The 16,653-nt window shown below is 41.1% G+C and overlaps 1 protein-coding gene across 1 annotated transcript in view; it reads right to left on the reverse strand.

The window, feature by feature from the left end:
- Window positions 1-16,416, reverse strand: part of PLXDC2 (plexin domain containing 2) — a 448,391-nt gene extending 431,975 nt beyond the window's left edge. The window contains 2 exon segments of the mRNA XM_019460620.2: window positions 15,106-15,888; window positions 16,303-16,416. Coding sequence (XP_019316165.1) covers window positions 15,106-15,217 — 112 coding nt within the window. The 5' untranslated portion in view covers window positions 15,218-15,888; window positions 16,303-16,416.
- Window positions 16,417-16,653: the final 237 nt, after the last annotated feature.

Below are 16,653 nucleotides of genomic sequence, written 5' to 3' on the forward strand. Positions count from 1 at the left end.
AGCAAGTATATGAATAAGGTCAAAGTATTGTTTTCTTGTGTCGGTGTAGATGACACAGCAGAATTTTGTTTTGTGTCCTCAGGCCAGGCCCAGAAGGGAAAACTGTTTTGGGGAGCTTCATCTCATTTTACACAACATAAGTTTGTTAAAAATAAATTCTTTGAGTGTTCTTTTAATGCATGTTTTATTGGAATAATGTTCTTCAAATCCAAATCGTGCCCTAGGCTATCATGGAGTGAGGGGGAGGCTTCTGAAAAATAGCAATGCTTTGCATTCCAAAACCTAGTCATGCAAGTCGAAGCCTGTCGGAGGTGCAGCCTGTGTGCCATTTAATGTTCACACGGCCGTCAAAAATGCTAACTGGCTGTATTTTTTCATAAACCTGCATCAGTAGTAATGCCCGTGATGGTTACTAAACCAAAGATGATATGATATTATCTCTGGCAGTTTGAAACATGGGTACCCCAATAATTAATATTTTAAAACTATTAGTGAAAGCCTCCTCAGGCTGCTCACTATGCTGCAGAGAATTCTTGCCTCGCTCTGCCTTCCTTTTTTTTACTCTTGTTTACATTCGTCTCTCAATTTACTGCTTCCATACTTCTTTATATTTCTATGGTAACCTTACCAAATCATTAGAGAACAGAAATTCTTTGCCAGTCATTATGACTGGAGTAGACGGCTAATTTTATTCCCTTATTACAAATGAAGAAAGGAGGTTTCAACAGTTAATATTCTTGTACAGTCATCCAACTGATAAATGGCAAAGCCATGGTTTGGACCCAAGCTTTCCTGGCATCAGAAGCATCCTCTAAGAACTAAAAGGCAAGGGAATGATGTCTTTCCCAGAGCCTGTCCCCCACCTCCATCCTCCGAGCCCTCCTCTGGCTTTGCTGCTCCAGGGTAGATCAGGCACTGGTTTGTCCCCTTGTTATGCTCATGCCTATCACAGTCATCCCACATGACTCATGCTATGTGTGTGCTCGTCTTCCCCTGCAGATCACCTTCCTGAAGTATAGAAACCATGTTTTATTTTTACCTAAAACAGTGAACTATGAAATAAAATTGATTGAATGAAAAACATCCTCCAACTGAAATTTTCCCATTGGAAGAACAGCTGAACTAATCTGAAAATTAGGGGATGTGAACTTTATAAAGAGATTTCAAATCGTCCTATGAAAATGTCATATATTTTAAGCACACATCACACTTAAGTGGGGATATGGTGGTCCCCAACTTAGGTATAAAGAATATGATTTAGAAGGGCTAGGTTTCCAATTAACATATAAGAGCCTATTTTACTTTTACCAGAGGCATCAATATAATCCTCCCACACATTAAAAAAATTATTGATTACTTATTGGATGAATGAACGGATGAATGAGTCAATGCCTTCATTAGAAGTAAAGCAGATATTAGTGGGCTCTACTCAATAAGTTAGGCAAGAATATTTAAATTGAAAACCTACCATGCACTGAGTGCTATGTCTGAAAGGTAGTTTTACTATTTTTGTTTTATTTCAAAATTCTTTTTTTTTTATTTTTTTTTTTAACATTTATTCATTTTTGAGACAGAGAGAGACAGAGCATGAGCAGGGGAGGGTCAGAGAGAGGGAGACACAGAATCCGAAACAGGCTCCAGGCTCTGAGCTGTCAGCCCAGAGCCTGATGTGGGGCTTGAACTCACGGACCGTGAGATCATGACCTGAGCCGAAGTTGGACGCCCAACCAACTGAGCCACCCAGGTGCCCCATATTTCAAAATTCTTAATGGTCTGGAAAATCCCAATAAAAAAGTATTAAGTAAAAATTAAATAAGTATTGGCTGTAGATCAGCTATTGCCTACTTAATGTTTTTGTTTTGTTTTTCTTTTTTTGCCTCTTAATTCTAGGTACAGATTAATGGACTAACAAAAGCTATGATGTGTCACCCATTAAATAGTTAAGGCTTCCTCTTCTCTATTGCCTGGAAAGTTTATCTACAACCACAACAAAATAAAATAATAAGAAGTACAGGGCAAATGAAAGACACAAAATAAAACACACAGAAAGATTACAAAAATAAGATCCAGGTAAGAGAATTTAATGTGCAAAATGAGAGAGGAACAAAATATACCTGAGAAAACCAACTTGAAGAAACTATTACAGTCACAACCTTCCACCTGATGTCTGAGACTTGAATTATTTTTAATAGTTACCGAGATGGCACTCCACCAAATGAGCTTATGCTGAAAATTCATTTAACACATATGTCTTGAGTGCCTTCTATGATACACCAAGCAATATGAGATTGCCAAGAAAAAAAAAAAGGAAAGGGAAGCATGGTTCCAACCCTCACGGAGTTTACAGTTTAGTGGGAGAAATAGTCACCCATCAAATAACTATTCAAATAGCAACATAATTTTTAAAAATACATATTTACTAACACTTTTCAGGGGCAAGTAACCAACTTCAACTCAAAAACTGGAATTTTCTGGTTCATGCTATTGGGAAATCTAAGACTGCCTACACATGGCTTTAGACTTTTATCTTCCCAATGCAGCAACCCCCAGGGGTGTTTAAAAACAAAACAGAAACAAAAACAGAAGTGATCAGTGTGAACCTGGAGAGGTAAGCCAGGACCAGATTACTGAAGGCCTTGACTTTTTCCCTTGACTAAAAGGGAGGGTTGACTGACTTGATGTCCATGACATATGGGTACAACGAGTACTCACCTGAACAGGTGATGAACTGTCTTGGGGGAGCAAGACACCTATGATAGAAGCTCCAAGGAGAACCCCAGAAGAGTCAGAGAGGACATTCCTAAATGATGGTAAGGTGCTTTCCAGTAGAAAGGGGAAAGAGACATTGAGTAGAAAATATCAGTTGTTCACACCATAAAACTAGTATGGAATACAGAAAGAACTTTGGACATGTTTCTAGAAAAAAAATAAAATAGACAAAGGTAATGAAAATGTGCCTGGAGAATAGCAAATATAACTTGTAGAGAACACAAAGGATGCTGACCAAAACCGACGTAAACTTCACCAAGTGGATCCCATTTGGAAACTTGAAAGGAGTTAACTCACATTACTGAGTCCAGAATTAAGAGATATCTTAGACCCTTTTGTTGAAAAAATATTTAAAAGGCTGCCCAGTGATTTGTATTTGGAAATCTTTCAAATATCTAATCTTAGAGAGTATTTCCTACTTTGCATCTTCAGCTCTGAGATAGCTGGAAAGCTGTTTATGCAAATTTCACGGTTCAATCTCTAATTTTGATTTCATTCATTGTTTAACCATATGTTTCTTTTAAACTATGGGATTCCCTCCAGAAAGGCAAATGAACCAGTTTTAATATTTTTTTCAAAAAAAAATCAAGTTGCTGGTTTATAAATAATTAAAGTATTAATTAATAAGTATAATTAACTAAAAGTATCATCATTAAAGTATCTGTTCTCCCTAGCTTAATAAATGACTAGATCATCCCTACACTATCATTTGTAAACAAACTCTCAATTCTTCATAAATGCATAAGTTCCTTTATGCTGAAGTCACTCAGTCTCTGGCTTGTACATATTTTACTCATTGATATGTAAATCTGAGGCATGTTAAATTATGATTTAGAAATTCTTCCCAAAGAAATATGGAGAAACAAGGTAGGAACAAAATTCTTTGCCTGAGTAATAAATCCAAACAAATACAGTATATCCTATAAGTGGAACACTAACAAGATTCTTTTGTTGAACAAATTTTCAAGGAGGACTTCCTAATCTTGGAGCTAGTGATTCGGTGGTGATCAGTCACGTATGGCCTTTCACCTCGGGCAGCTTACAGTCAAATGCAGACAGGACCACACTATTGATGATAAGTGATATCATGAGGACGTGTAGAGTGCACTTTGGCGAGGCATTTGTCTCAAACTAGGAGCTGGCAAACAAACACTAAAAGAAAATTATTCGATGTGCCAAAAATCAAATCCAGTACGAGACCTGAAGGGCAAATAGCCAAGGAAAGGAGGAAAGTGTGCTCCAAGAAGGAAAGGCATGTGCAATTTTCCGAGGGGATAGAGTGTTGGGAAATTGGTGAGCAGGAGGCAGGAAGTGATAAATTTGAACCCAGGGAGGGAAGCCAGGACAAAATAATCGAAGACCTTGCCTCTGGTGTGAGAGCAGTAGGAAGGCAGGAAAGCATTTTCAACAGAGGAGTGGCATAGCCAGATTTGCATTTTAGAAAGAGCTTTCAGGCTGTGGAATGAAGAATGGATTCCAGCAGGACAATTTTGGAGGCAAGGAGTGAAGCTGTTGAAGTAAAGTAGGCTAGGAAAAATGGTGGCCTGCCGGAGCCAGAATAATGGAACTAGGGAATGGAGAAAGGCAGTCTGGAGTCAGACATCAGTGCTTAGTTTTAGAAAAATTAGCTTCTTATTGGCTGTGCCTACTTTACAAACCACTCTCCTAAAAACAGTTGGAGAAAACTGACATTGCACAAGTCTGACTTCCTGCATCAAGCTGTTTTGCAATGTCCAGACAATGAGACTATAATCTGCAGGATGACTTTGAATCATTGCTTGTTTTTAAAAATATCTAAAATGAACAACAGATGTTAAAAAGATAATGAAGGCTAAATAACAAAGAAATAAAACAGACTGCCTGCCTTGTCAGTTGACTCCTGATTAACAAATATCCAGGCCAGTACGCATGAGTGCAGAGCAACAGCCAGTTTTAAACTGTGCTGAGGTAGAGATGCGGTTAGGATTTTCAACTCCAGCAAATTTCAACCACTTAATTTATAAACGCCTGTAGTCTAAATAAAATCATAAATCTATTATCTTTAAATGGTAGTAATTTGTAAAGTGCACTTTCTTTCGATGTAAATCTCCCATGAAATTGATATTAATTAGCTAAAGAGCAAACATTAAGGAGAATCCTAAATGCAGGGGCTTTTACCATTCTCATCAGAGCTGTTTCTTAGGAAGGAGCAAACCTACAGTCTTGCCTGTAACTGCTCTGCTGGTCTAGAGATGGGTTACGGAAAGGGACACTGTGAAAATGTCACAATTTTCACATATTATTTGCCTAGTGTTTACCCTTCGTTTGTAGTAGTTTCCAAGAAGTTAGGAATTAACATTCTTTCCCTCAATTGAACTCTTTATTTCAATTAACCTATCGTTTCTACCTGGATTTCCTAAGAAACAATTAGAATGTACCATTAGCTTCATGATGCGATCAGGAAAACAGCACTAGCCCTCCATCTAAGGACTTTGTTTCAACTAAAAAAGATAACTGCCAAATAGTCACTATTAACAATTCGTTAGGAGGTGCCAGGGTACTTGTTCTGGCTTTTACATGTTGTAGTAAAGAAATTACATCGTCTCCAAGTTGTTTAGAAATCGAAATCTTTACTAAATGACTGAGATTTAATGTGATTTCAAACAAAGTCCAACAGAGGATTTAATGAAAACTGAAAAGTTTATTCCAAATAGATAGTGGAAATGCCAAGAGTCTTCTAGAATACCCATGACACTTCTGAAGATCAAAAACAAGAAGGACAGGTTGGCCCAGCCAGATGTACTTATTATAAAGCTAAAGTAATTAACATCCTGTGATATCCACACAGAGATAATTATCAGGGGTCCCCCCATCCCAGCCTTCATCTTTGAAGTACTTAATCTTGGACGGTCTAGTAGGGCTTGTCCTAGGCACTATCTTTCATAGTACAACATCCGTAAGCCAAATAACCCAGAATTATATCTTTAAGTATAAGCTGAGTAACCCCTGCATATGAACATGAAGACAGATGTATGTAAGGATATGGGTAGCAGGCTTGTTCAAAATTTCTCTGATTGATTGCCTGCACTGATTGATGGAAGATGGACAAATCAATGGTGGGGAAATAGCTGGAAGACTGGATAAATCAATTATGGAAAAATCAGGACCAACACAAATGCATGTGTACAAAACAGCAAGTGATGATGTTATTATTATTATATCAAAGTGATGACTTATTACACAATTCAGCCTCAACCCAAATTTTTTTACAACACATTCATCAGTATTTTGCAAGTCTTGCAGTATTAACAGATGTTACCACAATATTCTGATATAGGAAATATTTTAACACATACTTCATGTTAAATGAAATGCTTTCATAAAATTCATTTAATTTGAATTAAAGAAATTTAATCTGAATAAAAGACATTTTTAAAACTATGCAAAAATTTAAAACACAAGTTATAAATCAAAACAGATACAAATATACATCACCCAAGATATGATATCCTATGATGTTCAATAAGCTATGAAAATAAAACATCAAGCAGTATCTTTGTAAGTACAGCGAGAATGCTTTCAAACTAATATGAAATGATATTTTTTAAAACAAAAGTCAACTTTATTTCTTTTTAATTTTTTTAACATTTATTTATTTATTTTTGAGAGACACCAACATCTCTATAAGTGGAACACTAACAAGCGGGGGAGAATTGAGCGGGGGAGGGGCAGAGAGAGAGGGAGACACAGAATCTGACGCAGGCTCCAGGCACTCAGCTGTCAGCACGGAGCTGGCACAGGGCTCCAGCTCATGGAGGGCAAGATCATGACCTGAGCTGAAGCCGGACACAACCGACTGAGCCACCCAGGCGCCCCAAAAAAGTCAACTCTATTTTTACAGGGCATCCAGAGTTTTCAAATCGGTATTAAAATAAACTTTTATTGTGTGAACAAATAACTTCAAATGACTCTTTCTAGTCCCACTCCAAACAAACAAGAACCAAAGAACAAAAATGCAAATACATACTGCTATGTTTCATCATTCAGTTTTTGCTTTTCAGTTTTTCATAGTTCAAGTACGTATATACAGTATACTTTAATTTTAAACATAAAACTATGGAATAGCAAAATAATTAAGAGGTTGCTTTTCTTTTTAATCAAAAGCTCAGGGCAGAATTCCTTTATGTGTTTTTAATTTTTTAATGTTTATTTTATTTTATTTTTTAATGTTTATTTTTGAGACAGAGGGAGACAGAGCACGAGTTGGGGAGAAGCAGACAGAGAGGGAGACACAGGATCTGAAGCAGGCTCCAGGCTCCGAGCTGTCAGCACAGAGCCTGACATGGGACTTGAACTCATGGACTGTGAGATCATGACCTGAGCCAAACTCAGTGCTCAACCAGCTGAGGCACCCAGGCGCCCCAGGACAGGATTCCTTTAAAGAGTAAGAATCCATATGCAGTAAGAATATGATTCAGTATACCAAAAGTCATTTCACATACACTTTTCCATGAGTATCTCACAGTGCAGCTTTCAGAGATGTACTGAAGGAAACGGACAGCAGAAGGAGGAGGGGGACGGTGCAGCCAAAAGAAGTCAAGTACAATACTGGACTTGCTCCCCCTGCGCCTGCAGTAAGGTCAGTGGGCTCTTTTGACCAAACAAATGAACAACTTACCAGTTAAGCAATCAGATTTGTTGTGTCAGTGCCAGCTATGGTCAGTTTCGGGAGAGAATTAAGCAAATATGCATAATAGAAATACACCCTAGAAGACCATTTCACAACTTGAAAATCATGATTATTTGTGAATTTCATATTCTAAAGTGATAAGTTCTGCCTCTATCTTGCTTCTTTTTTAGGGTTTAGGGAAATCATCATTTTATTGGATGTTCGGATTATGGTTTCAGAGAGAAAAAGTCGGGAGCTACCATTACCAACAGATCCATGTACAAAATTAACAACTGTGTTAACTCAAAAACTACTACCTAAAAAAATGTCAGTGCCTGCTGAATATTCCAGATTCCAAGTGGACCAAAGAAAACATCATCCTTATGGAAATAAATAAGGATGTACTTACCAAGCCTCATGCTTAAAGAAAATATGCCAGCTTTATTTACACTTCTCCTATCACTGACCACTCCAGGGAGTATGTAGAAAATTGACTTTTAAATATTCTGATTTTTATGCAGTTTATCCACAGGGCAAATTCTTGACATTCTTTCTGTATTCTCAAAGCCTTGGTGAGCTAAGCACCTTACCTACAGGATGAGACCTTGAGCAATATGAATTCTAGGAAAACTTTCCAATTAATTAGTGAAAAATAATAGGTGAGGAGAGGGAGGAACTCAGCAAAAAGACTCCAGAAAAGTAAAACGGAAGTCATCCTGCAATCCTTGCCTTTATGACCCTCTCAGCAAAGCCACAGGCCGTTCTCTACTCTAACGTCTGAAGCAGAAGCAGTGACTATCGCCCGATTTTAATTTAGAAGAGGAGAGCTACCCGTGCTCGCATCTGTTTGGATGACCTCAGGAGAAAGGGATTACAAATCTAGATTTCAAAGAAGGCCACATAATCCAACTGCATATTCAGATCTGCAGTCTTTAACAGGCTATACTAATTCCGAACAGGTCCCTGCGGAGAGCTCAGATTCTATTTAAATACCCAAATCTGTACCATCACGCTGTATCTCACCACCTGTTTAATTCACGAGGGCAAATAAGAACCTGCCAAAGAACAAATACAAAATGAGTTCAAAGTCCGGGTACCACATAATGTAGAATATTTTATATTCTGTTCTTCGCTCAGATATTATTGTGCTAATTTGACCAGGCAAATACGTGACACAAGAAAGAGGGGGAGAAACCGGCTTAATAAAAGCCATCAGTACTTAGTCTGTCGTTCTTCAGGAACTTCCTCAGTTGAACAGAATCATTGTCTGAAGGATAGTGAGGGAAGACATCCCGTGCGAACCCTAGTGAAGAAGAAAGACTTCTCAGAGCGCAGTACTGTAAAGAGATAATTAAAGCTTTGAGAAAATGTGCTTGGGATAAAGGCAGAGGCCTGGAATTAGTCAGATTAAAAGAAAGCTGAAAAGCAACTTAGTAATATACAGCTTTACATAGTGCGGCGATTACTTTTTATTTACTTATTTCCCATCTCTGAAACCAAGACAAGACGAGATTTTAAGTGAGTAAAGTTGGACAAAAATAAAGAAGGGTAGGAAAGAGAACGGGTCGCCTGGGTGGCGCAGTCAGTTAAGCATCTGACTCTTGATTTTGGCTCAGGGCATGATCTCACAGTTTGAGCCCCATGTTGGGCTCTGTGCTGACAGGGCTGAGCCTCTCTCTCTCTCTCTCTCTCTCTCTCTGTCTCTCTCTCTGTCCCTCTCTCTGCCCTCCCCCCCACCATGGGCTCTCACGCTCTCTCTCTCTCTCTTTCCCTCTCTCTGCCCTCCCACCCCCCCCCCATGGGCTCTCACGCTCTCTCTCTCTCTTTCCCTCTCTCAAAATAAATAAATAAATAAATATTATTTTTAAAAAAGGAGTATGAAAGACAAGATGGTAAACTAGTCCACAAAAAAGTGAAGCCCAGAAAGTATATATACTTGTTGGAGGGAAGCTACAAATTGTGCTCTGAGCTTTCAGGTAACCAGATTTTAAAAGGTAATGCATCTGGTCACTATGCATCATGTCCAGAAAATAGAAACAACCTAATTCGGAAGAACAACTCTGTCTGTTATTAAGATACAAGATTTCTCTCCTTTCTCTCTCTCTCTCTCTCTCTCTCTCTCTCTCTCTCTCTCTCTCTCACTGCCCTCACCTACTGGGGGAGCAGACACTGCAAAATGCACTGCATGGTGCCACCAACACCCCCAAAACCACCACCACAACACGTTTTATAAGATCACTTTATTTATTTATTTTCTTATTTATTTATTTTTAGTTTTTTAATTAATTTATTTATTTTTACTTTGTTTTCTTCAAAGGCCTCCTTCAGTGTAGGTTAATGGCATGAGGCCTGAGCACAATTCAAGAGTAATTTCACAACGAACTAAACCTGTTAAATTATTTAATAGTGTTCATCTCTGCCGAAAATACATCACCATTATATGTCTATATGTACATATAGGCATATACATTTTCATATATATATGCACACATATGTGCACACATATACACAAACGCACGTATTGTATTTAAAGGTGTTAGGTTAAGAACATGAGTAAAAATTCATTCAGAAACCAGAAGTATAATTGAATGACAGAATGAACTTCTTAAAAGTTCTATTAATAGAAGGTTTAAGGTAAATATTATCCACCACAAGCATTATGACAGTTCAGCAGACCCCTGGATCCTACTCTCTTGTTTTAAACGATCAGTTCTGCAAAACCTGTCTGTATATTCATTTCCAACTTATTGGTGGAAAAAGTCATAAACAGGGTAAACAAGTACTTTTCCGAAGTCTCCCAAGGTGACATTCAAACCAACAGTCCACCTTGAACTACCATTCCATTCAGTCCGGTCAGTTCAACAGCTATTTATTGCATGCCTGTGTGGGAGATGCCTTGGGGGATTCAGAAGTGAACGGACCATGACCCTACAGAACACGATCTATGGTGTAAGAAAGTATATGAAAGAGATACAGAAATGGAATGGAGGGAAACAACTCTTCCAATATCAAGCAGATTCAAACAAACGAGTGCCTTTAAAAAGGCACAGAAGTTCCCGAGGGTTCTGAGATGGCACATCCTTTTGTGAACTGTGTCACTTGAGATAAAAGCCTGTAAGAAAAAGCAGATGGACCAATGGAGACGCATGAGGGAAGAAGGTGAAGGAGGAAAGGAAAAGAGGTAGTAACACAGCACCTACTCAGGGGAGATCAAGGAGCCTCAACTGGGGAGAGTGTTCAGAAACGGGGTGGGAAGGGAGAGCTGAAACAGTAGGTCCAGGCCACATGATAATGATCTTGGAGGCCATGGTGAAGAGACAGTATTTAATGTGGTAGGAAACCGCTCAAGACTTCAGATCTCATGATCACAGCTGCTGATCAACTCACTAATCTTCATAAATATTCTGCTTCTACAACAGGAAATATCTTTTAGGAAGCAAAAAAACAGGGACAAAACTAATTGAAAAGAATCGACGTTGTCTACTTCTCTGCAGGCAGAGAAGAAGCCTGTTTGGAGCAAATTAGTATCTTCTGTTACTAAGTTTTACTCAAGTACTTTCTACTTGATAAAAATCTGTTTCTGAAGATCAAACTTAACAAATGCATAAACTGTCCTACTTATAATAATTTCAAATCTCTGTGCAGACATCCATGAACTAAAAATCTTATCCATCCTTAGGCTTCAATTTGTATCTGTTCTCTAAAAGAAAAAAAAAACTCTCACATTTTGTGTTTTAAAAAATTTTGTATGGAAACACGAGTCACTGATTTATTAAAAATCAACCTAGAGCTCTTGGGTGGCTCAGTCGGTTAAGTGTCAACTCTTGATTTTGGCTCAAGTCATGATCTTGCAGTTTGTGAGTTTGAGCCCCGCATCAGTCTCTGCCCTAATAGTGAGGAGCCTGCTTGGGATTCTCTCTCTCCCATTCTCTCTACCCCTCCCCCTCCCAAAATAAAATAAAATAAAATAAAATAAAATAAAATAAAATAAAGTAAAATAAAATAAAATAAAAGTCAACCTACCATTTGTTCATTAATCTGACCCAGGTGTACTTTATAGAGGATATTCACTTGATTAACCTTCTCTTATAATTTTCTCTTCCAGTATATATGCAAACAGATATACTAATGACAGTATGTCTCAACAGAGATACTCTCATACCAAACTCCACAAGTTAGTAACATTTCAAACTAAGTCTTTTAACTCCAACGAAAGCAGAAAATAATAGAAAAATATCCCACTAGAGAAACAACTAAAATAAATGTAAATGACTTGCTAAAAATAAACTATTTCCCTCCAGTACATAGCAATATTAGAAAGTTTAAATAGCAAAAGTTCTCTGGAGTCCTAAACTATTTTTGCTCTGTATATAGTGGTATTGAACTTCCTTGTTGCATTAAGTCCCATTTAAGAGTAATAACCAGGCCAAAATAACTCCATAATTTTAGGCCTTTTTTCCCTATTTACATTTTAGAAATCTTCAAGACATTAACACATCTTTCTCCTTTGACACGGTTAATAAACTGTTTTTCACTATAGGATATAGGAACAAATGTATAACAATACAAAGAAGATTTCCGATTTCTAGAGTTTAGAATTATTCTAAGTTTATTTTTCTCTAAATATTGGTGTTGATAAAAACTATTTAGTATGGCATATACTTTTCATCTATGTGTAGATTACATTCAATCCTAAAGATAAATTCATTACATAATGAGCTTTTCACTGTAAGAGAGAGATTTGAAAGCTATGCTGTTGAGAATTCCACAATAATTTGCTAAAAACCTCCAGCATTGATACAAAAGAAGGTATTTGAATTTTTCCACTGTACAAATGCACCACAAGAATGTATTCAAAGTATAGATCTTTATGGGGCGCCTGGGTGGCTCAGTTGGTTGTGTCTGACCTCGGCTCAGGTCATGATCTCGCCATTCGTGGGTTTGAGCTCAGCATTGGGCTCTGGGCTGACAGCTCAGAGCGTGGAGCCTGCTTCAGATTCTGTGTCTCCCTCTCTCTCTACCCCTCTCCCACTCATGGTCTGTCTCTCTCTGTCTCTCAAAAGTAAATAAACATTAAAAAAAATTTTTTTTAAGTATAGATCTTTACATGTAGAAGGTGCTATATAAATGTTGAATGAAAAGTTAATTTCAATGAACATGGGAAATAAACACTAATTATTATAAATTGCCACTCATTTACGTGTGGTAAGCTGAAATGTCCAAAACATACTGCGCATAGGAAAAACAAAGTATTGAAGATCATTAATCTGAGAGATTTGGGAAAGAATGGGAATAGGAGAAATTAGCAGTTCCTCTGCCCTCTGGCGGCAATAAAATCAACTGCAGCATTTTCTAAAGTAATACATAATTAAATGTCCCTGTTATGAAATCAGATTTTTTTCTCCTGTGCCAAAATGTCTGTGATAAAAAATCCTGATTGCTACATGGCAAATTTCAAGACTGTTGGGCTCTTTAAAATTTTTCCCACAGTGATATTTTAGCATGTTTACAAAGGAAATTATTTTTTCTTCTATTTCATTGCTATATTGTATTTATAGGAAAGAAAATATAACCATTTAACTCCAAGATTACTCAAAAACTGTATGTAGACTGATATCCAGTAAAGAAGCCACTTCAGTTTGCAATACATCTCCAAAACACTTACCAAGAAATTTAAAACTATTCATTTTTTACTCAATCCTATAAAAATATGGGTTTCTAGAGTAATTTTCCACCACAGGTACTAGTTTATAATTAGTTTACAATACCTGTACATTTATGTTGGGCAATTTAGGTATTTTATAATCCCCACAGCTTTTAATTATCTGGCCAATTGCAGAGTGAATGTTCACTCATCCTCAATTTGATAACTTAGAAATGTATACATATTCTTTTCTCAGTAACATACCATTAATGAAAGAAGTTCGGAAAAAATAAACATCTGCTGATCTTTTTTTTCCTCTTCTGTAAATGCATTATTTACAGAAATTTCAAATAAACAACTTTGGAATCCATTTTGGCATACACGTCTCTCTAACCTCCTTTGGGATGAATTGTTTTCTTTAAGCATTTACTTATTTCATGAATGTGGCCATACCATATCAATATCATAGGGTAAAAGTCTTAGTGTTTTTTTTTTCCAACCAATGAAATGTATTAAACAAGATAATCTACTGACGTACCTAGTAAAGAACAAGCTATGTCCATCTATGCAGAACAAAACTGTATGTGACCAAGACAAATCAACATGAAGAAAATTGGGGTTTTAAAGTGTTTCACAGTTTTAAAAGCGTTGTCATCATGTTGCCCCCTCCTCCCATCCCACACACCCCTCCAATCATAAATTGGAGCGCAGAGTCAGATTCTGTGCGTTCTCTATAAGAATTTACACCAGGGGCAGAGACAGTGTTTTTAGCTGATTTCTAGGTCTCAGATTGGTGAATTTCATTCAAGGACTTTCTCCAAGATTCACCTCACTTGGAATCCCCAGGTGACCTCGGTAAGCTTCCACCTGCGACTTTCATGCTTGACATTTGCGGACACATGTATACTTTCTGAGGAATCGCTTACCACCACCACCACCACCACCCCAGACTTCAGAATTAAAACAAAACAAAATGTCGATTACGCTCATCAGAAAGTTTGTGTTTTCTTTTTTTCTCCAAGTGTATTTTGTTCATTTCACCTCCTCTCCCAAGTCTAACCCGAGTTCACAAATTTCTGCCAAGGTTCTCTCTGCCTGCTTCTTCACCTTCTTCCTGAGGGGCAGAAAGGGTGAGCAGGCACCCAGTACTCAGAGGGCAGGGTCGCGGGAGGCACCTGAAACCCCGGCTTAGCTCCCAGCCTGCGAGAGCCAGCGGGTCGCCGGCAGGGTGTTGCTACGCCGGCTCCGCGCTGGCCCCGGGGGCGCGGCTCCCGGCTGGACGCGAACCTGGCTAGCAACGACCCGGAGCCACCACAGGGTAGATGCGAAGGCCGGGTCTCCGCGCGGGGGCAATGTCAGGGCGCTTGGACGAACCCCGGACGCGTTCAGGCCTGTCTGCGAAGGCGGCCGGTGGAGGACAATGGGGGCAGGCATTGGTCTCCAGAGGCGCGCCCACCCCATTTCTGCCACCTCCTCCCGTCCTCGGCGCCGCGCCGCACCTACCCCGCCCCGCTTCCAGAGCCCGTTCGAGCCCAGACTGCGAAAGGGAACTAAGGTGGGGATCGCGTGGGGTAGAAAGGTGCGGCCACAGGAAATTTTCTACAGCTGGGGGGAACCCTGCAATCCCCAGCTGCCACTACGTCCCCCACCCACGGCCCCCATCACGCACTCGCTTAGTTTATCGCGGCAGCAGAGAAGCAGGAGGAGCCAGAGAGGAGACTTCCCAGAGATGCCAGTTCTGGGAAAGGTATCTACAGAAGGTTTGCTCTTACACACCAGAGCCCTCTCTGGGCGACTTGGGGAGACAGTACCACCCCCTGTCGCTCAGGTGAAGGAAGCCCGAAATCCTCAAGAAAACCTCCAGTCCCCTTCTCTAACCAACCCCCTCCTCCCCATTCGGAAAGCCCAAGTTTACCCAAAAGCAATTGCAATAACTTTCCCAAGGGCAGACAGATGAGGTGGGGGGTGGGTTGAGAATGGAGGGGGGAGTGCCAGCGAAATCTTCAGTTGCGCAAAAAAATCAACAAGCTAAAGTGCATCTTACCATTGATTTGGTTTCCAGGCTCCCCTTCAGTGAACTGAAAACGGTCCATTAAAAAGTGGCAAAGTAACACAACTCCTGCAGCGGCCAGGTCTGCCCTCGGGAACCTCGCCATGCCGCCGCCGAGACCTCCCTCCCCCTCCCCGCCAGTCCTTCCCAGGCGCCGGGTGCTTGGAGGCTCGGAGTGGGAATCGGGACGATGGGGACGCTGGGGCCAAGCGCTGCGGACCGGTCTGGCTGAACCTGGAGGCCTTTGTAAATTTCGATGGGATTTCACACTCGGGAGCTGGGAAGAGGAAGGGAGAGCGAGGGGGAGTGCAGTCCTCTCCGGACCTCCGGGTCTCTCTTCGCAACTTGCCACAACACTCGCAGCCCTCACCCCAGACACAGGACACCAACGGCGGGGAGGAAAGGCCACTTGCAGCCGGGGCTCGCAAACTCTCGGTTCCGCACAGGCAGCGCCACCCGGGTGCGCGCAGACAGTGACTTCCGAGCCCCCGCGATATGCTCCACTGGGTTCAAAATAGATCTAATTCCACAGCCAGCGCGGCTGCCTCCTCCAAATCCAAGAGGGCTGTCGGCTCACAAGGAACTTTCCCCAGTGTTGGGATGGCCCTGGCGGGAGGTTTGGGTTTGCGGGAAGGGGGTTAATGTGGGCTGGCGAAACCCCTCCGACAAGTTTTTCTTCTTTTCTTCGCCCTACGCAGGGCGCGCGTCCTTTCTCGCAGCCAGAGGGATGGGCAGCTCTAAAGAGCTGAGCCCAGTGAAGGCTCAGGCTGCAGCAGTCTAAGGTCCGAAGCCAGAAAAAAAAAAAAAGAGAGAGAGAGAGAGACAGAAGAAAAAGAAGAAAAAAAAAAAAAAAAAAAAAAAAGAAAAGAAAAAGAAGGGGAGGGGGAGGAAGAGGAAGAAGAAAGAAATGGGGGGCGGGGGAGTCAGGCCAAAACCTATCGGGAAAGGGTTCCTCCTGGCTAAGGAGGAGGTGGCCACAAGCCCCGCCGAGCCCCGGGAGTTTGGTGGCGGAGGAGGCGCCGCCGCCGCCGCCGAGCTCCCCCGCGCTTCTGCTCCACACTTTGGGGAGGGAAGGCAGCTTGCAATTTGCCAGATCTGCCGCTGCACCCTCCTCCCTCCTCCCTCCTCCCTCCCCCTCGCTCCTTCAGGCTTCTCCCACCTTCCTCCCCGAAACCAGCAGCTAGCACCGACCTGTCCAATGGCTGCACTTTCCTCGGGGCTGGCAGTAAAGTCGCCGAGAGATTAAGCCGGAGGAGAAAAGCAAGGGGGAGTGAGAAGGCAACTCCAGCCCTGCGCGCCCCCAGCAGCCTACTGCCGGGAGAGTCGGGAGAGAAGGCGAGAAAGGCGAGCGAGCTAGGAGCCCAGCGCCCCGCTGCACCTCCGCGCCGCCGGGGCGCCATCCTGCAATCGGCTCTTGCCCTTTGCAGCCACACCAGCGGCGCCTTCGCCCACCTGGCCTCCAGGCCTCCTTCGCGCGGGGCTGCGGAGGGTCTTAGCCCCCCGCACGGTACCCAGCAGACACCAGACGCTGGCGGGATCTCC

The sequence above is a fragment of the Panthera pardus genome, unplaced genomic scaffold (genome assembly GCF_024362965.1).
Source record: "Panthera pardus isolate Hobbes unplaced genomic scaffold, ASM2436296v1 HiC_scaffold_6, whole genome shotgun sequence".
In the NCBI taxonomy this organism is placed as follows: domain Eukaryota; kingdom Metazoa; phylum Chordata; class Mammalia; order Carnivora; family Felidae; genus Panthera; species Panthera pardus.